This window comes from Apis mellifera, linkage group LG11, assembly GCF_003254395.2.
Source record: "Apis mellifera strain DH4 linkage group LG11, Amel_HAv3.1, whole genome shotgun sequence".
NCBI classification, from domain to species: domain Eukaryota; kingdom Metazoa; phylum Arthropoda; class Insecta; order Hymenoptera; family Apidae; genus Apis; species Apis mellifera.
The window spans coordinates 14,457,319-14,482,682 of record NC_037648.1 but is presented as its reverse complement, the minus strand read 5'-3'; the positions used below and the strand labels follow the sequence as shown (position 1 = coordinate 14,482,682).

General features: G+C 21.7%; 7 protein-coding genes and 1 long non-coding RNA gene across 11 annotated transcripts; 5 read left to right on the top strand and 3 right to left on the bottom strand.

The window, feature by feature from the left end:
• The first annotated feature begins 1,976 nt into the window (after nucleotides 1-1,976).
• LOC726564 lies at nucleotides 1,977-4,072 on the top strand. Of its 3 annotated transcripts, none has more exons than XM_006566610.3 (3): nucleotides 1,977-2,235; nucleotides 2,542-2,748; nucleotides 3,481-4,072. In XM_006566610.3, the coding sequence occupies exons 2-3, from the start codon at nucleotides 2,589-2,591 to the stop codon at nucleotides 3,930-3,932; spliced, it is 612 nt and encodes a 203-aa protein (XP_006566673.1). In that variant the 5' UTR covers nucleotides 1,977-2,235; nucleotides 2,542-2,588; the 3' UTR covers nucleotides 3,933-4,072. The 3 variants fall into 3 exon arrangements, with proteins under 3 accessions (XP_006566673.1, XP_026299511.1, XP_001122291.2); XM_026443726.1 differs by having other exon boundaries at nucleotides 1,977-2,416; XM_001122291.5 differs by having other exon boundaries at nucleotides 1,977-2,460.
• A 787-nt stretch (nucleotides 4,073-4,859) lies between these two features.
• Nucleotides 4,860-7,049, top strand: LOC411433 (ell-associated factor Eaf). Of its 2 annotated transcripts, none has more exons than XM_006566608.3 (6): nucleotides 4,860-5,216; nucleotides 5,388-5,619; nucleotides 5,681-5,923; nucleotides 6,143-6,423; nucleotides 6,499-6,601; nucleotides 6,700-7,049. In XM_006566608.3, exons 1-5 carry the CDS (start codon nucleotides 5,066-5,068, stop codon nucleotides 6,597-6,599), a joined length of 1,008 nt encoding a protein of 335 aa, XP_006566671.1. In that variant the 5' UTR covers nucleotides 4,860-5,065; the 3' UTR covers nucleotides 6,600-6,601; nucleotides 6,700-7,049. The 2 variants fall into 2 exon arrangements, with proteins under 2 accessions (XP_006566671.1, XP_006566670.1); XM_006566607.3 differs by having other exon boundaries at nucleotides 6,690-7,049.
• A 289-nt stretch (nucleotides 7,050-7,338) lies between these two features.
• Nucleotides 7,339-10,364, bottom strand: LOC100579040 (chondroitin sulfate synthase 2). The gene is given in 6 exon segments (XM_003250828.4): nucleotides 7,339-7,841; nucleotides 7,923-8,106; nucleotides 8,191-8,466; nucleotides 8,545-9,135; nucleotides 9,321-9,628; nucleotides 9,698-10,364. Coding segments are annotated over 6 exon segments (2,334 nt in total). The 3' UTR covers nucleotides 7,339-7,533.
• Nucleotides 10,365-10,834: 470 nt separating this feature from the next.
• On the bottom strand, nucleotides 10,835-11,637 carry LOC107965224. Its single transcript, XR_001704912.2, has 3 exons — nucleotides 11,398-11,637; nucleotides 11,078-11,197; nucleotides 10,835-10,885 (listed from the first exon to the last, which is right to left on the bottom strand). It is a non-coding gene; the product is annotated as an uncharacterized LOC107965224 (long non-coding RNA).
• A 710-nt stretch (nucleotides 11,638-12,347) lies between these two features.
• Nucleotides 12,348-14,023, top strand: LOC726612 (evolutionarily conserved signaling intermediate in Toll pathway, mitochondrial). Its single transcript, XM_006566606.2, has 2 exons — nucleotides 12,348-13,507; nucleotides 13,673-14,023. The coding sequence occupies exons 1-2, from the start codon at nucleotides 12,640-12,642 to the stop codon at nucleotides 13,939-13,941; spliced, it is 1,137 nt and encodes a 378-aa protein (XP_006566669.1). The 5' UTR covers nucleotides 12,348-12,639; the 3' UTR covers nucleotides 13,942-14,023.
• Nucleotides 14,024-14,405: 382 nt separating this feature from the next.
• On the top strand, nucleotides 14,406-16,588 carry LOC100576186 (alanine--glyoxylate aminotransferase 2, mitochondrial). The gene is made up of 8 exons (XM_006566605.3): nucleotides 14,406-14,509; nucleotides 14,597-14,685; nucleotides 14,788-14,972; nucleotides 15,050-15,365; nucleotides 15,452-15,655; nucleotides 15,722-16,036; nucleotides 16,126-16,377; nucleotides 16,448-16,588. The coding sequence occupies exons 1-8, from the start codon at nucleotides 14,443-14,445 to the stop codon at nucleotides 16,550-16,552; spliced, it is 1,533 nt and encodes a 510-aa protein (XP_006566668.2). The 5' UTR covers nucleotides 14,406-14,442; the 3' UTR covers nucleotides 16,553-16,588.
• A 1,293-nt stretch (nucleotides 16,589-17,881) lies between these two features.
• Nucleotides 17,882-20,153, bottom strand: LOC413916 (transmembrane protein 64). The gene is made up of 4 exons (XM_397355.6): nucleotides 19,910-20,153; nucleotides 18,544-19,141; nucleotides 18,313-18,474; nucleotides 17,882-18,244 (listed from the first exon to the last, which is right to left on the bottom strand). Exons 2-4 carry the CDS (start codon nucleotides 19,072-19,074, stop codon nucleotides 18,080-18,082), a joined length of 858 nt encoding a protein of 285 aa, XP_397355.2. The 5' UTR covers nucleotides 19,075-19,141; nucleotides 19,910-20,153; the 3' UTR covers nucleotides 17,882-18,079.
• Nucleotides 20,154-20,531: 378 nt separating this feature from the next.
• Nucleotides 20,532-25,197, top strand: LOC412944 (VWFA and cache domain-containing protein 1). Its single transcript, XM_006566604.3, has 9 exons — nucleotides 20,532-20,751; nucleotides 20,865-21,415; nucleotides 21,474-21,839; nucleotides 21,905-22,081; nucleotides 22,154-22,620; nucleotides 22,679-22,880; nucleotides 22,957-23,203; nucleotides 23,285-24,318; nucleotides 24,389-25,197. Exons 2-9 carry the CDS (start codon nucleotides 20,935-20,937, stop codon nucleotides 24,916-24,918), a joined length of 3,504 nt encoding a protein of 1,167 aa, XP_006566667.2. The 5' UTR covers nucleotides 20,532-20,751; nucleotides 20,865-20,934; the 3' UTR covers nucleotides 24,919-25,197.
• The last annotated feature ends 167 nt before the right edge of the window (nucleotides 25,198-25,364 follow it).

Here is a 25,364-nt window from a genome sequence, read left to right as displayed (position 1 = left end):
ATTAAATTTAAAAATATCAAAAAATTTTATTTTTAATTATTATTTAATGTTTAATGTTTATTGTAATGTATTATTACTTGTAATGTTAATGAAGAGAATAATTATCTAAAAAAATATTTTATAATATAAAAAATATGAGATATCTTTTTATAATTTATTATTTCATATTTTATAAAGTTCAAAATGTATTCATAATATATCAATCATATTGTTTGCCAAAATATAATAATAAAATTAAATGATTGATAACTATTGTTAAAATTTTTAAATTCTCTTATATTCTGAATTAAAAAGAATGATTCGTTAAATAATTTTTTATTATATTTTTAATTTACTATAGTTTCATAATTAGAAGAAAAATAAGTGTGAAAAAAAATAAACAAATGCTAATATTATTTTTTATAACCTCTCTTAATATATATCTGTTAATATTATTTAATTATATAATTATATTATATTATGTTAATATATAAACTTATATTGAATTTAATTTAAATATTAAATAAAACACCATTATTGGTGATAATATATTTATTTTAAGTATGAAATTAAATAAAATTATTAAATTTATGAATATCTACGAATATATTATAGAATAATATATAAAACTATTATAATAATTATTAGAATTTTATATTAATTGAAATATTTTTATATTTTAATATAAATGTAAAACATTCTCTCATAATAAGTTAAGATTTATCTAGTCAATTATAATCTGTGAATTTTTAATAGATGGCAGCACTCTCTAGGTAAAACTTAGAATTCTATAAACGAAATATTTAAAATCAAGTTAATTAATCATTAATAATTAACTATTATCTAATAATTAACTATTATATCATTTTATTTATTTTATTAATTATATCAATTATCATTATATTATTCTTATGCTTATATTATTTTTATTTATATAAAAAATTCACTAAATTATAGAAATATATAATTTCGTTTATATTATGCAAAAATAAATCAATTTTTGTATAATCTTAGAAAATAAAAAGGATGAATTGCAATTCATTGATAAATCTTTTTAGAATACTACTAGTAAAATTGAAATTTCTAATACAAAAGTTTGTATAAAATTTAGCATAATATAATGATTTTATATTGAATGCGCACGAACATTTACTGCGATTACAAGTTGTCAAGGGTAAAAATACTGCAGTACTACTGCAAAACTTTTAATAAAAGCGTCAACGTTTCACATCAGTAATATATTGTCAGTCACGTCATTTTGAATGAAAGAAAGATGTTGACTTCTATCATACTCTTCCTCTTTTTTGCGCAAAAGACTCATTATTCCCATTAAAAATTTTTTTGAATAAACGCCAAAATTTATATTTAATCTTATATTTTATTTTACATACAATTATATAATTATAGTTATTTATATTAATCCTATATTTCCTTTATCATTACTTCTTATATTATTTGTTCACATTATGTAAAACATATTCTTAAACATTATTTATAAAATATAATTCACAAAATTATTTTTATAATTTATGAATATTTTTCTTTATTCTTAAAAAAAAAATCACCTATTTTTTTATAATAAAATTTATATTTGTTATATAAATTTATTATTTATTATATAAATTATATTATATAAATTTATATATATTATAAATTCTACATTGTAGTAATAAAAATTTAATAAAAATGTTATACAAAAAATTTTTATAAAATTTATTAACTTAAATAATTAGTTTTCATCAAGTTATTAAATAAATTTTTATTAAATTATTATTAAATTTATTAAATTCATATTTATATGATAGTTAAAATATGTAGTGAAAATAGCTTTGTCAGACCAGACTTTATATTTTGAGGATTGCTTTCAAAACATTACTTTCATTTAGAAATAATAGAGAGAAAAAGTTAAGTTAAAATAACATAATGCGATTGCTATCTATCATATATTAAAATATGTTTCATGCAGTAATAAAATATGATTTTTATGATTATAACACTAAATAATTTTGTCATCGTCTTATTATGATATTGAATTTGATATTATGATATACGATGTTACGACAATGAAAATCATGACATTTAATATCTCCTGAAAAAATATCTTAATATGGGTTTCGGTAGGCGACATAGTAATGGCGTGTTACTTTCTTTTTTAATTTTGTCTTTCTATTATTTCCAAATGTAATAATATCAGACTCCGATATAAAATCCCATCTGATAAAACTGAGTGATTGAACATTTAAAAACTCAAATGAAGTAAATGACACTACATGATAGATTTATTATTATTTATTAAATAGAATACAATGTTCGTGCTGTTATCTATATTTGTGTTATAATGAAATTGAACAAATTCGGAAAGATATGTACAAATTGTTAAGAAATAATGTTTAATTACCTAAGATCTATATATAAGATTATATATAACCTTACTTAGGTATTAATAAATTATAAAAGAATTATGAACTGTATTAATTAAATGTAAAAGCACTTCTTTATATTATAATTGTATAAAAATTTTTATCAAATTTAATATATTATTCAACTTTTTATATTATTCAGAATAATTAAGTCAAAAAACAGTATCTGTGGATGATCAAAAGTTGACCATGATTTGTTCGAGCAGCATATTAGCACATTTAGTGAAACTCTTTGTGACACTTTGTTGTATGAGAACTCTCAATAATACATATGATAAAACAAGTATCTGGTCCTTTCGTGCCTTTCAAATTCTACTTTCACATGCCATAGTAGGAGCATTCAGATTTGGTAAGAATATATTTTATGATAATTAAGTTATGATAATAAGTAGTTTATATTTAATACTTGCATAGTATATTTTTGAAACAATATTATCTATATAAAATCTTTTAATAATATATCTTATATTAATGAGTTAATAAAACTCAAATTGAAAATTAATTAGTATAAAATTAAAGAAAGTATATTTAATTTTTAAATATAAAATTTAAAAAATAAAGTATATATAAGTATATATAATATATATATATAATATTTATTTATATCTTTTGAAGAAAAATTTTTTACTGATATATAATTTTAAATAATTATTATATAATTAAATATTATTAGAATTAATATAATAGTATCAATTTTATTTATATTTTAAAAATATATATATAATATAAATTCTAAAATCTTATAATATTACTTATTATAATACTTCTTAATATTACTTATTATAATATTACAAATAATATTTTTATTACTTATACTTTAGTATTATAATGAGATCTCATAAATGTAGGTGAACAATAATGATAAATTATAATAAATATAAACAAATTTTATAATATTTTTGAATAATTAAATCTATAGAGATATTTTAAAATTTTATATATAAAAGCAATTAATTCATATTAAAAAATATAACAATAATAATAATAATTAAATAATTAAATAATAATAAATTTATTCAACTTTTATACATATAATATAAAACATATTACATTTATATTATTTTAACAATATTATTTTCAGGAGTTCCACTTTTTACATCAGGAACCAATATAATAAAATTCTTAAGAATTTTTTATGATTGGTACTCCAAGATAGTGGATGTTATACCACTGGCATTGTTTACTGGTGGTATCCTACAAGGATATGGGATTAGTGAAAAAATCCGACTTATAATACTTTCATTGGGCATTTTGCCAGTATTTTTTCATTTACAGCCAAAGCGAAAAGAAAACCAAATGAGAAGACATCAATTATTAATAAATATTACTACTACTCTGCAATTGTTAATGATTATGTTGATTGGTTTGAGAAACAATAATTACAATGTTATTAGTTTAGTTATGTCGTATATATTTGAACGTTTTTTTATTGATGAATTTTGTTATTATTATGATATCCCAAGTACTGATCTAACTCAATATTCTCTATGTTTTGTAGAAATTTTTATGGTTTTGACATTGAATGAAATGTGATAAAAATATATATATGATAACATAAGAATATAAAATGATAAGAATATAATATTATATCTTTTATGCTAGGTTCATAATGATACTAATAAATAGCAGAGCAGATCAAGCAATTATAGTTTGTTCGCTCAATTTTTGAATAATTTAATTTTTACATATTTTTACATACTTTTTTTGTAAAAATATTTTGAAAATATTTATTTATAGCTGTATATTTAATAATAATAAAAATTATAATAAAAAACATCAATATTTATAAAAAAAATTTTTATATGAAAAATAAATATAATAAAATAATGAACAATTAATATTTATTAAAAAATAAAAAGATTTAAAAACTTTACTCATATGAAAATTATGAGAAATTACTTAACATAATTAAAATATAATTACATTACAAACATATATACGCTTTGAATTCATGAGCAAATATACCGTTTTCTGAATAAATATTTTGTTTTATAATGTTTATTATAATGTTTATTAATCAATTTGATGCTAATCGCTTACTGTTCGCAAAAATGTTTATTGTTGACGAAAATAATTTGCAAAAAGCAGTATGAATACAGCATTACATATTTATGAAGATAAAATTTACATATTATTTTGAATTTATAAGTCTTGTACGATAAATTCCCTAAAATTACAAAATGAAAATTTTTAGAAATTTCTAGAATATTAAAAAATTACTACTATTAATACAAAGTACATAAACTTTTTATGTAAATAGAAAATTAAATTTCTTAATAAAGTATTTTTAACAATTCTATTTTGTTCAAATTTGTTTATTATAATATTAAATTCAATGCTATAATAATATGACAATAATATGACAAAGTTATGGCGGTAAAACGTATTTTAACATACGCATCCGGGTAGGTGGCGTGGTAATCGCTTCGTATTATTTCCTCCAGCTTTCTCCCCTTTATTATTTCTAAATGAGTGTGACGTCAGATCTTGCAAATACAGAATCTTCTTGTCTGGTAAGGTTGACTGATTACATCCATATTTTGGCAAAGTAACGAATAAAACGTGTGATAATAAATCTCAATTGCTCGTGAATTTTATATATAATATTGTCTTTATCATTTGATTTATTTAAATTCTTAAAAGAAAGAATAATAAAATAATATTCAATGAAATCAGTTACTTCACTCGCGGAAACAAATTTTCAAGGAATCGGACGTGATATGGCTGAGCGGCTTGGTTTAGGTTCTGAAATACGGGAACTCAAATTAGGACCAAGCTTTACAAACAATAGATCGACGGCATTTCATACTTTAAAATGTTAGTATATAAATTTTCTTAATTTATAATCTAAATTCATAAATATATTTTCAATTATTTTATTTTATATTATTATATATTTGAAAAAATACAAGAAATATAGTGATTGCTAATATTGTATAAAAACATAATTGATTAATAAATAATTAATAACTATAATATTGATTATAGATGATTTTAAACCAGCAAGTGTTGATGTTTCCAAAGTAGCAAGAGTTGATGTTGGAGCAAACAATATGATGACAGTTACTGTTCCACATTTAGATGGTGCTGGAATTCCTCATACTGTATTTAAAGGTTCTCAGAGGCCTTACCATAAGGAATGCGTTCTGATAATTGATAGGGTTACTGGAGAAATTACATTGGAGAAATTAACAGCAAATATCCAAGTAAAAAAAACCAGGTATGTAATCTTTTTATAAAATATGCTGAATCATAATATGACATATCATATTGCATTTTAGAACAGAACCAAAGTCTCAACCACATTTAGGAATTTCTGGAAGTAATAATAATAATAGTAGCAATAGACCTATAACTCCAGTAGAAACTAAAAAAAGTCCTACACATGGAAGAACAACAACAAGATCAAAAGTTATTAGTGGTAAAAAAAGAGAACCTAGTATTCAATTACATCCAAAACAATATAGCCCTCATAGAGTTTCTCCATACCATGGCAAAAGCCCACCTTCTACTTCAACTAATAGGTATTAAATATATTTTAAATGCAAAGAAGTATCAGAAAATTTTGATTTTATTTTTATTTTTTTTTTTATGATTTAAATATTTTTAATTTTAAAATCAAAATCAAAATTGAAATGTTTTTTTAAAAAATATAAACTAACTTGAAATCTTGGTTATATAGTAATGTTATAATAATATATTAAGATTTTTTTTAAACTTATTAAAAACACACAGAATTTTAGTTCACCAGTGCAACCATCAGTGACGCATTCAGTGTTGGCCAGTTTGCCAATGATTGGTTCTGATAATGATGACTGTCCTTTAACATCAACTGGATCATTTCCAGTTACAAATTCTATACCTTCGAGATCATCATGTACAAATAATACTACTATTATGAAGCCTTCTGTAACTATAGATAGCGATGAAGGTGCTCTTAGTGATTCTACTTCAAGTAGTTCTACAGAGAGTTCAGATAGTGATTCAGATACTGAAAATATTCCAGTTTTAACAGGAACCAATGGTATATTTTCAACATAATTATTTCTATTAATCTTTATTGTAAATATAAATAACTTTTTTTTATATTTCTTTTTAGGACATTTAAATAGTACTGCTTCATCTCCCACATGCTTAATGCCAGATAATCTTCTAAATGATGATTTACAATTATCAGAATCAGAATCTGATAGTACCTAATGGTAACATATATTTAATTATATATAATCTTCTATATATTAATAATCTAATTATATTAATAATATCAACAAACATATTTCTATTGAACAGTGATTTTCAGGATTAATAAAAGATCTTTTAAAGATCTTTTCTCTCCAAAAAATTTATTTTTTCAACATTTTATTTTCTGTTATATTGAAGGATTTAAACGAAATAAAACAATTCAAATTTACTTCACATTATACACAGAAAAATGTGTATAGTAAACTTCATAGCATCTTCCATATATTCTGTGTTGGAGTAAGTTATAATATACAAATCTTTTGCTTTTTATGCAAAAAAAATATATAAATTATGTAATGAATAGTAATATACTGTATTATTTATAAGGTATTAAGGGATTGTACAATTATTACTGATTAATATTTAGTATAATTATATATCTTCTTATTTTCTTATATGTTATAAAAATCTTGCCAAAATGTTTTAATATATTTTCTAAGAAACTGGCAAATGTTTGATTTTATAATCTTCAATCTTGTTTATTTTTTCTAAATCTAAATATTATATATAGTATAATATACACATTTCTTTACAATCTTAATAAATATAAAATTATATATGATGTGTTGTGAAAAACAAAAATTAAACGATTGTATTATTTACAAAATATTTATTTAAATAGAATGTATAAATTTAATAAAATATCCATTATAATACAAATCTCTCTTATTATATACACACACACAATATAAATATATATTTTTATTAATTTTTATTATAATATATATAAATTATTTTAATATAAATTTTTATATCAAATATAATAGAATTTTATGATTTTATTTATTAACTTTTTCAAAACTACTTGAATTTTTGTTTTACATAAGTTATAAAATCATTTTTAATATCAAAATAATATATTTGATAATATTTCTCATAACATTTGCATAATTTATGCTAGTAAACTATGTTTATAAGTTTGATAATCTAGAATCAATCTAGCAAGTTGACTACGTCGACCCAAATAACGATTCTTTAATTGTGTACAAAACATATTAATATTGGTGTTATTGACACAAGTAATATTTGTATATCTTACTTTAAGAGCTGGTTCAATTGCACGTAAAGTGTGCATGTTACTAAAAGAAACAAACATTTCGAACAAAGAACTAACAGGAATATTTTGTGAAAGTTTTAATATTGATAGAATATCTCGGTCAGAATGTATTATTGGAATGCTAGCTTCAATAGTTTTTCTCACTGCAAAAAAAAAAACTTATTAATTGAGTAAAATGAAAAAAAAACTATGAAATAGAAAAGAAATCATAAAAGTATACATACTAATATTGTAGTCTCTGACATAAAAAGCGATATTATTAAAATTATATTCATCATATTTTCCATAATTTCGATTAATATCTGTATTAACTTTTTTTACATCATTTATATGTACTATATCAGGATGGTATTCAATGAAAGGTATTGGACTAAATATTTGATACTGATTAATAGTATTCATACGAACCTAAATATTAAATGCTTGATTAATTTTTATGTATGAAGTTTTTTTAAATAATAATAATAATAATTTTTTTAATAATGCACATACTCTATTTAAATAATCCAATCGAAGTTGTATTCCTGTTTCGACAAAAAGTATCAAACTTTCAGATGTAAACTTTCTCATACATAAATCTGTAACAGCAATATTCAGCAATTGATTTGTTTTAACAGATGTTACAATATTTGGTAAACGTATAGAGAGCCAAGTAATTTTTGATTGCTGTTTTTTATATTTTTCAGCTAAAAATAGCGCATATTGCTTAATTTCATAATATATATCTTCTCGACCTTTCGATGTGGAGTCAAAATTATATAAGAGAACCTAAATAATAATTCAACAATATCAAAAGAGATATATGTATATAAAAGATTTTCTAAAATAATATCTAGCAAAAAATACCATCATAAGAAAAGTTTTATACTTTTTTTCCATACAATCTAAAGCATATTGCTCCAAAAAATTCAATGCATCCTGTTTCTTTGATAAATTTATGATTAATATTATATTTATTCTAGTGTTTTCTGTTACATATGGAACAGGTAAAATTTCAACTTTACCAAGTGGTTTACATACTTCAATCCTCTTTCTTAATGTTTTTTTGGTATTAATATTGATAAATTCTAAATCTAATATATAATCCATTCCTCGAGATGCATCAAATCTTTGGTATCCATTCAATAATTTATTGAATTTTAATGCAATTTGACTATTAAAAATAATATTAAAGACTGTAATATTAATTATTCGATCTATATCAAATTTAACATCGGTTTTTAATTCTTGTATAGTTGAAAAATCAGTATTCAGAAATACATGAGTCTGATTAAAATATGTCCACCGTAAAATATCGAAACGTCCAATGGCATTATTTCCTGGTTGATTACCGATGGGCCAAGAAACGTTACGTTGTTGTAGAGGACCTAAATTTTGCATATTTAAAATTGTTTTTCGAATATTTAAAATTTTTTTTTGGATCTCAATAGTTTTTACCTAAAACCATTAATGAATAAAAATTCTAATTTATTCCCATAAATCTCAAATTATATTACAATACAATATGTACAATTATATAATTATTATATAATATAATTGTGCATATTATATAATAGTCTATATAATAGCATATTTATTATATATATAAAGTAATTAATTTTTAATATATATAAAAAACTTACTGTTGCAAAATATGTATTCAATTTGTAAATAAATAGATGATCATATATTGGATATATTACAAGTGAATTTAGAAATTCTTCATTTCTAACTAATTCTTTCAAATTTTGTTCAAATAAAAATGTTGATTTCAACTTAGTATATAAAAATTTTTGTCCCTGTATATGATTAGAACAAGGTATTGAGATAGAATGAACAATACATCGTCCAAAATTAATATCATCTGAATCAGAATAAGCATTTTTCACACACCAATCTAAATTATTTTTTAATTCTTGTATTACTGAATTACTCAAAAGAATTCCTGAATCTGAAAGATATAATAATTTATTAATAGAATATTAAATAAAGCAATGTTTTAATATACAAATTAATTTACCCAAAGAACAATAAGTTGAAATATCTCCAAGAACACCCACATGAACATTTTGACTTACACTAATCTTATTAACAAATTCTACTAATTTTTTAACATTGATATAACTTATATCTTTGATTAAAAAATAATAATCATAATTCTCCAAATAATTATCAATTATATATTTCATTGTATGAAATGGCTTTAAAATTGTTCTAGTATCTGTAAATCCAACTATACCAGGAAGAGTAACATTAGGTTTTGTGCCTTCAGGTATAGAAATAAAATATCGTACTTTGTCCACGATATGAGCAACTGTTTTATTAATTGCTGTGTCTCTACTATATAAATATTGTTGACTTGTTATAACTCCTATAAATAATTTCTCTCTGATTCCAAGTTCTGTGGAATAATATCTTGGACGTACTAATGCTTTAGATACTTTTTGTGCTTGTTGAGGTTTATTATTAACATTTATTTTTGGTTCATATTCATCTAAATCTTCTTGATAATTTAAATAATGTATTAAATACTCTGTATTTCCATCATAATTATCTATATTAACTGGTATCAATATCATACTAAGGCTTAAGCCTATGCTAGCTCCAATTATTAAATATATATTTGCCCAACAATGGGTTAAAAATATTTTTAACATAGGATTCATTTTTTAATAATATTTAGTCATGTGAAATAAATATAAATAATATAATATTTATTGATAATTATTAAGAATAATATAATATTTATTATAAAGAATAAATATTTTTTTCTTTCATAATTCAGATTTTATATATTATTTATATATTATTTTATATATTATTTTAATTTTTATTTTTTATTATTTATTATATATACAAATAATTAAATTAAATATTATATATATAAATCCATTTTTATTATCTTTAATAGTGATCTATAATATAAAATTTAATAATACTATTAAAACATTTCCACTAATCATAAATTAATTTATTAAAAAAATAAATTAAAATAAATTAAAAATAAATTACTTACACATTATATATTAAATAAGATTAGAAAAATAAAAATTTATTATTCATTAACGATGTTTTACTATTTATATAATAATTTTTCGTTTCTTAATAATAAACAATATAAAACATATGATACAATAATTTAAATAATAACATTCATTCTCATCAAATTAATACAAAATATTTGTATTGTAATATATATATGACGATTCTGAAAAAAATTTATTAATTTTCTATAAAAATGTTTTAATACTAATAGTATTATAATATTAAATTATATATTATATTAATATTATATAATTATATAAAATATTAATTTATAATATTATTTAAGTTTATTGCAATAGATATTGGTTATTCATCTATATTTATTCAAAACACATAAAATTGAAAATAGACCTACATTCAATGCATATTTTTTTTATTCTAAAGACACTAAAATTGCTATCATTTTAGTGTTTTTATTTTAGAGCGTCATTTTTTTTATAAAACGTTTCAAGATTCTTTTCTATTTCTCTTATTGCTGAAATAAACATATAAACATATATATAAATCCTGCTGCTGCTGCCGCGTAAAAATATTCGCATTATAAGATAGATCTAAAGATATTTTGTAAAACTGAGAATATAATATTTATATTTTTTTATATTAAAAATTAAAACACATTCTAATTTTAAAGGAAAAATAATTAAAGAGTCAATTAATTCAATTAATATTCCGTACCTCCTTTGTAATCACATGCAGAACAAGTATAGACAAGAGAAATAAATGATGGAAAAAGGACAGAAATTTATTAAAAATATGGAAATCAGCGCCATCTCTATCACAACTGAAATATATAATAAAAGAACAGAAAAAGATAGAAATAGGGTAAAATGATCAATGTCATCTTTTGAATGTCATTTTTTTTAAAGAATTGTCTTACTAAAAAATATTATATAAAAGAATTGATTTTCAATTTTTATTTTATTTGTGTTTTTGAAGAAATATCTTTAGCCTTCAAAAAATATTAATTGATAAGAATGACATTAATTATTAATTTTTCTCCTCCTACTATTTTCTATTCTTTTTTTATGTATTTCATTTACAACACTTAGAAGATGATTTCAATATTTTATCATGATTGTTGGGAGAGTGACATAAAAGTGATAATAAAGAAAATGTATTAATTATATGGAAGAGAATATATATTTCTGTATTTTTTTTTGTATTTCAAAGCATAGTTTATAAGTTTAAGATACATGATAATTAATTAATAATAAAGATTTACTAATAAAAGAATTTTTTGTCTTAAATTTATTATTATCTAATTATATACCTAAAAAGTTGTTAGAAATTGCTTAAGTATAAATACTAAATTAAGAAATTATTAATTTGACTATTTAATATTAGAAAATTTCCTTTCTGATTGATTGTATAAAGAAGTACTATTTTACCTTATTTTTATCATTTTTTCATTACTTATACTGCTTATTTGTATTTATTCTGCAAAATTTATATCTCATGCCATGATTCCAATACTTATAAATTATCCATATAGTATATGACAATATTTATAAGAGAATTTATTAAAGAAATTATTTTTAAAATCTATATTTTATCAATTTCTTGAATATAATTATTCACTTACCGTTCTAAATAATAGAAAATATTCTGATTTTTTACGCAATTGATATTTCAAAACATGAAAACAAATACAAAGTCTTAAATGTTAAGTTGTTTTAAAAAATATTCTTACAATAAAATTTTATTGATATTAGATATTAATTAATAAATTAATGTTGTAAATTTATATAAATTAACTTATTTACAATGTTGTTTACATTGTTATTTACGTGTACATATCGATTTTATTAACTATACTAAAAAGGTTATAGAAAAAAAACAGTGATAATCTATTATATATTTTTATATATTTATAAATTAATTTAAGTAAGTATTACAAAATTTAAACAAATTAATAATATGATTACATTAATGAAAAATATTATTTTATCAAATAAATTTTTAATAATTAAAAAACATAAAAATATACGATTAACCATTGTTAATAATCTTCATATAAAACAAGTTTTATGTAATAAAAATGAATCTGCCAGTGAGATTACACCTTATAATTTTAATGTGAAAAAAAAAGAGAAAGAAACTTTCTTGGAAATTATACATGTATATAAAAAAGAAGATCGTATTAGAAAAGGACAATTGCAGTTTATTTTAACTGCTTTAAAATATATGGATGAATTTGGTGTAAATAAAGATTTAGAAATATACAAGCAATTGTTAGATATATTTCCAAAAAACAAATATATACCAAAAAATAAATTTCAAAATATGTTTTTTTCTTATGCAAAACATCAAAATGTAGCTATAAGTATACTTAAAAAAATGGAAAAAAATTTTGTAATACCTGATTTTGAGATGCAAGAACTAATTATACAAATTTTTGGTGACAAGAATCTAGTTATAAAAAAGTGTTGGAACATATTTTATTGGTTTCCAAAGTTTTCTCAACTAAATCCTTGGCCAATACCCAGACCGATACCAACAGATCCAAAAGAACTTGCTAAATTTGCTATAGCAAAAATGTCTTGTATAGATGTACAAGCTAATACTATTGTATATAAAACAAAAGATATACCTGATGCAATTGATGATACATGGATTGTATCTTCTATGAGTAGATCACAACAAGAACTTCTTGCAGTACAACCAACTAATAAATCATTAATTGTAGAAGGTCCTTTTATGATATGGGTTGATAAATATTATATTAATTATTTTGTATTAAAAGGAGATCCAATAAAAAGAGAAATCATTTATGAAGATTATGATGGTAAAAAAAAAAAAATTTCATAGTTTTATGTTAAATACAGCACATTATTATATTATACTAATAATTTTATATACCGTATAATACTATTTAATACTATGTAACATAGTATATTATATAACATAATATAGTTATATATTAACTAATGAAAATATATATTATTTTTAGATATATCTCATTTGCAAATTCCATTTTGGGAAAAACATCACTTTAAAATACCTCTTACTAAACATGAGCAAGAAGATGGAGTATATTATGCAATTTGTGCTACAGGCACATCTTCCAAAGATTCTCTATTATCATGGATAAGATGTCTACAAAAAATAAATCCTATTTTAGAAAAAATACCAATAACATTTAAAATAAAATCATTTCCAAATCAACAATTATATATTAAAAATAATAAAATATCTAATGAAATATCTAATGAAAAATAAATATTTCAAAATAAAAATAAAATAGAAAAATAATTATGTAAATAAATATTGATTATAAATAAATTTATTTATACAGCAATAATAATATGATTTTTATTTTTAATAAAATCTTTTTTAAAAAAAAAATTTTTTATATGAATTAAAATAATGTGGATTTAATTTTGTTTAAAAATAACATCAATATTAATATTCAATATGAATATTTACAATAGAATATTTTTGTATGATCAATATTTTAAAATAAATTTTTTGACCTCATTTATATATATATATAGAATCGAATTTATATGTATATTTAATACACGAATATTTATATGAAAATAAATTCGTTAACTTTTAGATTTATGGATATATAATCGGATAACATTTATAGTATATATTCGATCGTCAAACATAAAACAATACAAAGTTCATAAAAGTAAAAAGTAAATTAATAATTTTTAACGTAAAATATAAAATATAACATTTGTATTTTAATAATTATTAAAAATTTAGAGAAATATGTTAAATAAATGTTTACGAATCATTGCAATTCGACCTAATTTGGTATATTTTATAAATTTAAAATGTAAGTATTTTTTATTAAATTTTAATTAGTTATTCAATTAGTTTTTTTGTAATTAAAATACATTTAAAATAAAATACAATATCTTAGGGTTTCCTATGCAAATAAGAAATTCTGCAAGTACATCAAATGATTTTTTAAAAATGCCTAATTGTGATTATGCACCTTCTATTTATAAGGTAAAATGTTTCATTTATTTATAAAAATTATTTTTTTTATATTATAAATATGTAATATATAATATATAAAAAATTACATTTCATTTATTATTTATAATATAGGGTACAAATTATGAATTTATTAAAAGAGCATACGAATTAATTATATCTCCTTCTTTGAAACAATTTTACAAAGAACCACTATTAATACATGAAGGTCGAGGACAATGGTTATGGGATCATCGTGGGAAACGATATTTGGATATGTTTGGTGGAGTTGCTACTATTTCTGTTGGTCATTCTCATCCGTAAGACTATATAAAATATATATTGACAAAAATATGATGAAAATTGAAAAATATAAAAAATAATATATTTTTTTTAGAAAAATAATAACTGCTATATCTAAGCAAGCATCGAAATTAAATCATATATCTTCCGCTTATATGCATCCTTATTTATACGAATATGTAAACAAGTTAATGAATAAATTTTCAAGTAAATTAAGAGTTGTATATCTAACAAATAGTGGTTCAGAAGCAAATGAATTAGCGTTTCTAATGGCTAGACTTTACACACGTAATCATAATATTATTTCATTAAGAAACAGTTATCATGGTACAACTTATGGAACATCAGCATCTACAGCTATGAGTACATGGAAATATCCATTTATTGTACAACCACCTGGTTATATACACGTAATTAATATCAATAATAATTAATATTGATCAGATTTCTTTAATAACTTAAAATGGAAATAAATAATTGTATAGAATCATTTCAGATGACATATCCAGATATATATAGAGGTAATTGGGGTGGATCAAAATGTAGAGATTCGCTTATACAAGTGACAGGAAGAAAATGTGATTGTAAAGATAAAGAATGTATAGCTTCTGAAAAATATTTTCAAAAATTTGATGAATCATTCCGTTTTAGTTTGCCATGTTCGCATAATATAGCTGCATTTATAGCTGAAAGTATTCAGGTATTTTTTTTGTTCCTGATTTTGTTTACGATTAATTAAAAAATACAAAAGTTACACAACTTTTAGGGAATAGGAGGAGCAGTTCAATATCCTAAATATTTTCTTCAGAAAATATATAATTATGTTCATGAAAAGGGTGGTCTTTGTATAGCGGATGAAGTTCAGACTGGTTTTGGTAGAACGGGAGAACATTTTTGGGGTTTTGAAAGTCACGGTGTAGAACCGGATATAGTGACTCTAGCAAAAGGAATAGGAAATGGATTTCCTCTCGGAGCGGTAGTTACAAATAACAAAATTGCCAATAGTTTAAATTCTGCATTACATTTTAATACATTCGGAGGAAATCCACTTGCGTGTGTTGTAGGATCAACAGTATTAGATGTAATTATATTATATTTATTTATATGTTCTTAAATATAAAAATACAATATTAAATAATAATGTAATAAATTAAAATGACAATAATTTAGATTATTGAAGAAGAAGGTCTTCAACAAAATGCACATATAGTCGGCACGTATTTGATCAATCGTTTGAGTACTCTTTTATTAGAATTTCCCAATATTATTGGTGATATTAGAGGAAAAGGATTAATGATCGGAATTGAATTAATTTCGAATTCCGAGACGAAAAGACCCTTAGAATCTGAACATATACTTGAGATTTTCGAGAATATTAAAAATATGGGAATTCTCGTTGGAAAAGGAGGATTATATGCAAATGTAAGTTAAATAATAATTAGATATTTTTAAGATTTATTATTTAAATATTAATAATGTTTGATATACATAGGTATTACGAATAAAACCACCTTTATGCATAACAAAAGAGGATGCAGATTTTACATTTGCAGTTATTAAAAGAGCATTAGAAAAATATAAAAAAAAATATAGTTAAAAACAAAATTATAAAATAATATGTGAATAACTTGTTTTATTTAATATAATTATATATATATTACATTTGTACAATGCAGTTCTTTTTTTTATGTAGTATATGTTAATTTATCATTCAAATTGGTACAGTATCTTATATATATATATATATATAGAGAGAGAGAGAGAGAGTCATTCAAAATAAGCAAAATTATTAATTATATATAATGAAATAAGACTATATAGCTACATATAGCTATGATAGACATGATATTATACAGATCAATTAAATTTGAAAAAAATTAAATTTAAATTAATATAATAACGTATAAAATGGGATAGAATAATAGAAAAATGATAAAAATTTTGAATAATGATATAATGACAAAGTAATACAAATTTGCAGTTATAATTATTATATTTTCAGTCTTCCCAATAACAAATGCATATCAAATTTATTTAATAATTTGTTATATAATAATATAAATATTATATAATATGAATATTCTGTTTTTTCTATAAAAAATGCAATTATGTAATCTTTTTTATATTAATTAATATTCTGTATTCTGTACATTATATTTAAGATATTATATAGAAATCAAATAGCTAAAATCATATATACCTGGATTTTTTTTAAACAATTTTTATATGATCTTTTTATATTTAATTTACCTTAACACAGTTATAAAAATACATATTCATTCACAGAAAATATCATGAAAATCATGTAATATCCTGTACAAATATTTTAAATCTTTTCTTCAATACATTGTACATTATACAGTATAGTTATTTCATGTGTTTTATACATTCTTTCTTTGCACATTTTTTTATACAATGCAATTATATAATCTAATTATATAACATACTTATTATAAAAGATAATTTAAATTTATATACAAAAAATTTTATTTTTATTTAAATAAAATAAGTTATTGTTTTCTATTTTAATATTCCAGAATCTTCATGTTTTGCATATTTGATTGACTTTTAATTTTCTCTCCTTAATCAATTCTTCCATGTAAAGTTCAAATTAATAAATATTTTGGAAGACTTATTATAATATAGAGATATATTAGCAAAAATAAATGCAAAGCTGCCAACAATTCATAAAAATTAATACATATCAACAAATATAAATGCACTCAATTTTTTATAAAGATAACAATACATGAAGATTTTTAAATGTAAAATAATTAATATGTAAAAAAGATATTTGGCACGAATCTAAATAATAAATGTAATATGAACATGATGCTCTATTTTTTTTTTTGAATTTAAAAATTTTCACTAAACTATTTTCGATAAAACAATTATTAATTATTATTTGTACCACAAAATATTTAGTACTTACTTTCAATAATAATATTATATGGAAAAAAATAAGCTATCTCTATTATAAATGAGTGTATAATTATATTTGCTGTAACAAATTAAACTTTTTCAAATTATTAAATATTCTATTTTTTTTTTAGTAAGTAAAATTGTTAAATATGAAACATGCAATGAAAAAGTTTTTTAATTTTCAAAAAAAAAATTTCCATTTTTAGGCAATTAGATTTGTCAAAACAATTTTAGAATCTGGTAATGTATCAAGAAGATAATGAGAAGTATCAGCCATTGAGGCAAGATCAGCCTCTAATAATGCTAATTGAAGTTCTCTACGTGCTTTTTGTACAACATATACCATCAATGAAATACCTATTAAAATCTGAAATTGAAAAAATTATTTGTATTTTTAAATACTATAAAAAATTAAATTTTAATTTGTTTATATACTTGAAAACAGAAGACGATATAACTAGTTGCTGCTGTTGATTTATCTTCAAGAACATCTTGCATAGATCTTAAACTACTGCCCAAATAAATATTGATGATCTGAGCAGGCAATAATCCTAATGCACTAGCTATATGATATTGAATGCCACCCATATTACTTATCTAAATATTTATATATTATTAATATAATTTTTTATTAATATTATTAAATATTAATTATAAAAAACATACCGCAAAAATTGTATTTTGTAGACCAAAAGGAATAGGAGTTAATCTTGCAAGTAACACAACTTTGAAAGCTTGTGATCCAGATATAACTCTGAGTATTGCTCTTGCAGTATCATTTTGCATAAGAGTTCCAATAGGTAATTTAGATGATAACAAACTAAGAGTTACATGTGCTATAGCTATTCCCAAATTGGCAGATAATACTACCATGACAATACCTCTTAATATGCCAAACAGATAACCACTGGCAATAATAAGAAATAAATAACCAATTACAATAGGAAATGAGACCACTGTGAACAATGCAATGAATATTACAGTAACGATCCATATATTCTGATGTTCAATCCAATAAAGTAACACTTTAATATAATCTCTGCAGATAAAAACGATTGCACCCAAAAGAGCCAGAGTAGCAATTGTTACAGCAATATAACATATTGAATTTGAATGAATACAATTGCATTGTATTGAAGTAGAATTTTTAGATGAACGAACACCAGTTTCCACATCTTCTATATTAATTATATCCATGTCCAAAATATTTATTCCTCATTATGAAAGAAAAAAATGTATTTAAATCTCATTCTTTTGCTATAACCTGTTCAAGAAATATCAAATCAAAAGATTACATATATTTAATTATATCTTTAATAAATATAAATTTAATATATCTAAATATAAATTTAATATATCTGCATAAAATAGTACATACTTTATTTCTTATCAACTTTACTTTTGAGTTATCAATATTATATATAGTTTGATGGAAATAATAAATAAAATATTAATAAATAGATATAGATATTGAGAAAAAAATATCAATATCAATTTAAAAAAATATATTTATATATTTATCTTTAAGTATATATATATATATGTTTTTTTTTTATATTTAAATATCTATTTATGAATAAAAAATAAATTTCTGTAATAAATTTGTAAACTTTTTATTTTTTGATTTTTTTTTACAAAAAAAATATATAATAATATATATAATAATACAAAAAATATATAAATAAATAAAATTTTTATTTGATTAATTTTAAATATATTTTTAAAATATTAAAAATAATATTAAACAAATAAAATTAAGATTTTTGAAAAATATTAAAAAATGATCAGAATAATTTTAATTTTGATACATTATTGCAAATAAAACTTAATTAAATTATTTAATTTTGTATTTATATTACAAGTAAAATATTTATATATATATTTTTTATTTAAAAATCTATTTCTTTACAAATGTATATAATATGAAAAAAAAAACTTTCTATTACAAAAATAATTTTATTCATAATAAATCATATCAATTATAAAATCATAGTAAAATATACAAACAATATATAATAAAATTTATTTTTACCTTATAACATCATAATAAAAAAATTCATAATTCGTTTTCTCTAATTTGTCCATTACATTAGATAAACAATGTTAAGTCTTATTTTCGATTTTTTCACTATTATATTTTTATGACATAATATAATAATATTGTAATAAAATGCCTCCACGTACGTAGAAACTTGTAAAACATATTAACTGAAATCCGTTTATGATTCTCGTTTGCGTCAAGCAGTATAGGTCAGTGTAAAAGCAGGAACATTTAATTTTTCAATACTATTGGTCTATCAATGAAAATTCTATAAAAAAAATTTAACAATTTTATTATATTATAACATTATATTTAATGTGCAAATTATTGAAATTCTAAATAATAATATATTTTAAAATATTTTTTAATTTCTTAAAATTTAATATAACATCACTCTATAAAACTATAATTAAATTTTCTTAAATAAAATTTTTTTAAATTTTATTATATTTGATCATTAATTATTAATGAATATATAAATTATCATTTAAATATATTTAAATTTAACAATTCTATATTTGATTTATTTATCGAAAATTATATTGATATTATATATATTTTTTTAATTTAAATTTATATAACAACATATTTTTTTGAAAACTGTACATATTTACTTTTACGAAATTTAAAATAAAAAAGTCGAAAAATGATATCGAAAGAATTAACCAGTGGCTTTTAAAACCGCAATACATATATATTTATAATATTAAAGATACATCGATTAAATTTCATTTAGAAAGTGATAGGACTAAGAAAGTAATATTTCCAGTTGTGTACTTGTCAACCTTGTTTGCGGTAGCCTCGTTGTTATGGCGGTATAAAAAATTTTTCAGGTTACGTACAAATAGGTGTACAATAGAAAAAATGATTATTCATTTATTTGTTTGAATTAATTATTGTTGGTTGAGTGCTATAACCATTAATATCAATTCATAATTTTAAATAGATTTCAAGCCATCAATGTAACGATATACAGTGCATCAAAATTTTGTATGTGATAGAGTCAGCTTGACATAATGAGTCAATTTGTCAAGAGAATATTATTATTAGGATTTGCAATAACCATGCTCATAAATGTGCATAGTTCAGCTGATGAGGATACAAACGCAAATACAAAATGTCAATTTGGCAAAACCCTGCGAAAGCAGGTAAATGCGGAACCACTTAATGGGACTTGTTTGCGAGACATTGTGATTCGATTGTCGAATGAATTTCGGTCAATTACTGATGCAGAACTTGGTTTGAAGCCATTTCAGAAAATGCTTGGTGAAATAGAGTTTATGAATGTCTCAAGTAGTTTAAATATGAAACTGAATTTACTTGTGGATAAATTAAATAACAAACTATTATCTTATGCAAAAGTTTTAAAACAGAGTTATAACATTATACAACCGATCTTAGCAAAAAATGAAAATCTATTTGAATATTCTGAATCTACAAATGGATTAGATTTAGTATCAAATGGATTGGCTGATTTTTGTTCACAAATTGCACAAGGTATCTAAGCAAATTTATTTAAAATTTATAAATTTTAATCTAATTTAATTTATTTTAGAATTGGCAATCCATTTGAGAAATCAAGAATGGAAAAATTTACATCTTTTGCCTTTTATGTATCCAGTTACTATGTGTGGTCCACCTAGTGCAGGACATAATATTGGACCTCTTTTATTATCTCAGTACTGTCCAAAAAAGAATGTATTGTTATTGATTGAACATGCTATGTTTATGTCTGAAGGAGATATTACCTTAGCTCAAATAACTGCAGAGACAATAATTGATATGTTGTCTTATACAGATCATGTTAATGTTATTGGTCTTTCTAATAATAGTTCTATTCATTGCAAGGATGGTTTATTGAAAGCTACAGATGTTAATAAATTTCAACTATCACGTTATATTCACAGTTTAAATAGAATAGGTATTATTTTATACATTATATATAATTTTTTATTTATCATTACTTAAATTTTGTTCAAATTTTAGAAACAAATGATACAATAGAATTTGATTTTAATAAATTATTACAACATGTAAAAGGAGAAATAGTTTTTATACATTTAACTAATACACTTAAGCTTACATCTCATTTACGAAAAATAAAAAATATGATTTCTACAGAAAAAGTAAACGGCTACATAAAAACAATATTAATTCTTTCAGGTAAACTGAATTATATAATAATATATTTTTCACTTATATTATATTATATGGTAATATGTACTTTTCTTATAGATCAAGAATCACATTCAAATATTAAGAATTACAATGATATTGTAACTCTTCCTACACAAAATATACTTGGCTTTGAAGTATCAAAATTATTTTCTAACTTGAAATGTTCTGAGGATCATAAGAAAGATTATTATTTGTCTGATCCATATTTTGATTTATATAGTAAAACTATGACTTTGTCTATTGGGCATATTACAAATAAAGCATTAATATCTTTAGATATTAAATTACGAAATTTTCTTGATGATATAACATATTTTAATGCTGGTGCACATGTATATGCTGTATTATTTGATAATAAAGGTATAGTTTGGATTAGTAAAGATTTTCCAAGAATGGAAACAATAATAGATCAACCGCTCAGAGTTCATTTACATCATATAGAAAATATTAGTTATGAAACTGTTAAAATAATGATTGAAGAATATGAAGGTGTTATAAACGTTAAAACACAATTAGGCAAACAGGTACATTGGTATTTATAAGTATATAAAATTCATATATGATTCAGTTTTTAAATTTTAGAAATGGTATCGATGGAAACATTTAACATACACGGATTTAATAGTATGCTTAATATCAGCAACTAATGAAAGCACATTATCTATTGCAAAATTAGTACCAACATTGTCAATGAATATTTTACATCATCGTCTCGATCTTTTAATGCATAGTTTTGCCGATAAAGAAATTCTTTGTACTTATCATAATAAACTTTTATCTTTATGTAAGTTAATAAATTTTTAAAATTTAAACGTTAAAAAAAAAAAGAAATATGAACAAAAAATGCATTTGTGTTTTAGCAATGGGAGTAGTCTATCTTTCTCCATGGTGCTTTCAATCCCCAACAGAACAACTTAAATTGTTAGAAACTGGAACTGCTGTAACAATGCAAAGTTATATGGCATATTTAAAAGATTTAACAGGCTTATTAGCTAATCCTGGTCTACATCAATCTGTTAGACCAGATGTAGCTATGTTGACTCAAATGTTGGCTTATTTTAAAATTAGACATATAGAAAGTGCTTTAAATAAATTTATCATAAGAAGGTATATTTATATTTTTTTTAAGATTATTATTTTAAGAAACAGAATTTTAAAAAATTAAATATTTATTTTACTTTATTTTAGATATATCATTGGAGTTGTAAGTGGAGTATTAGAGATATATCCAGGAATTATGCTCGATTCTGGTTTTGATCCTAAAAGAAGAACATGGTATGGAAAAGCATTGGAGCATCCTGGAAAGTTAGTTTTTACGTCTCCTTATTTAGGTGCTGGTGGTTCTGGATATATTGTTACTTTAAGTCATACAATTCATCGTAATTCAGAATCAATTATTAAAGATGATGCTATTGCAATTGTATCTATGGATGTAGCTTTAGGTTTTATTTCAAGACTTTTGAAAGAAATGTTTCCATTTTGCAACAATTTGACGGTAAAATGTTTTCTAATGGATGATAAAGGATATTTAGTATCACATCCAGCATTATTAGAACCAACCGGTAAAATTGAACAACAACATTTAACTCATAAAGAATTGTTAGTTGCAAATGATATATTAAATCACGAACTATTTGTGAAGAAAAAAGCTTGCATAAATTATTTAGATGGTACTGTACAAAGATATTATCAATTTAATACGTCACTTGATGAAATTCTTACAAATATAGTTCATGGTGAACATTGTGTTAAATATCAAGTAGCAGCTGTACCAGGAACTAATATATTTTTAGGAATAGTTAATGTGACTTGTAATTTATTAAGAGCTTTTTGTCCATGTAGTACAATGGATCGTTCATGTTTAAATTGTAAAAGAATGGAACAAACTGAATGTGAATGTCCTTGTGAATGTGCTTTATATTATTCTAATTGCGCAGAATATACTATAAATGAAATAAATCTTGAACCTTGCCCAGCACCATATGAACAAGGAGGAAATTCACAAATGTCTTGGATACAATCTACAAATTTGAAAACATGTCCATCAATTGATTGTAAGATATTCAAAATGGAAAATGACTGTTTAGGAATTATAGGTTGCCAATGGTGTCATATAGATAATGATGGAGAAACGCCATTGCAAGTACCGTTTTGTAGCGATATGTCTGTATGTTTTAGAGGCATTCTTGGATCTTTTATGCCACTTAGTGATGGCACTTATAGTAAGTGATTGTAATGAAATACAATGTGTATTTTTTATTATTCTTCTTTTTTTAATGTAATTCTTTTTAGATTCTCAATCAACAGAAGAAATTACAATACATGAATGGCCATCGGTTGGACCTGTAGCTGGTGGAATATTAGCATTTCTTTTGATATTAGGATTAATGCTATTTTGTTATAGACTTCGGTCTGTTCAGTCTGGTTTAGAACATCAATGTTTACACATACATACTTCACCTGATATGTTACGTATGACTCACTTAGAAGGCGATGCAGAACCCATGGAATTGGAACAAACAAAAAATAATTTAGATTCTCTTATAAGAGATGGCATAGAACCTATATCACCATACAGGGTTTCTTCAAATTATAGGAAACCACCTGGAGGTGATAGTGATCATGGATATAGTACTATGACACCTCATGATGATTCTGAACAACAAACATTTGCTGAACCATTACTAGTAGTTGGTAATAATACTGAACCTGATTTAAGAAGACAATCTATTTGTCTTCCTTCTCCAATAACTCATTTAGGATCTCATCACGTTTTAGCGCCAGTTACCGTTCATTGTAACATGGAAGCAAATTTTTGTTGATTAGAATAAACAATTGTGAAGAAATTTTTATCATTTCTCAACAGAAAAAATTCAATTTGATAGAATTTTTAAAAAATTTATAAAAATTTTAAAGAATTTTTTTAGATATTAAAATTATTCTTAAGATATGAGTGTTTCAAAATGGTATAAGTAGACAGGCGGTGATTTTGAAACACTTTATATAGTGATATAGACTTATGAGTCTTTTAGTATTATTTTTTTATTATTTTAATTAATACTTTAAAAATTAATATTATTAATTCATTAAGAAAAATTTTAAAAAATACTTAATTATAAATAATGAAATTAAATATGATTACTGACTTTTACCGCAATGGTAATGTTTTAATACCGTTTTTTTACATTTTTATAGTTAAAAACAATATAACAAATGTAAATGTGTTCGTATTACTTAAAATAATCATATATTTTTTTAAAAAAATTGA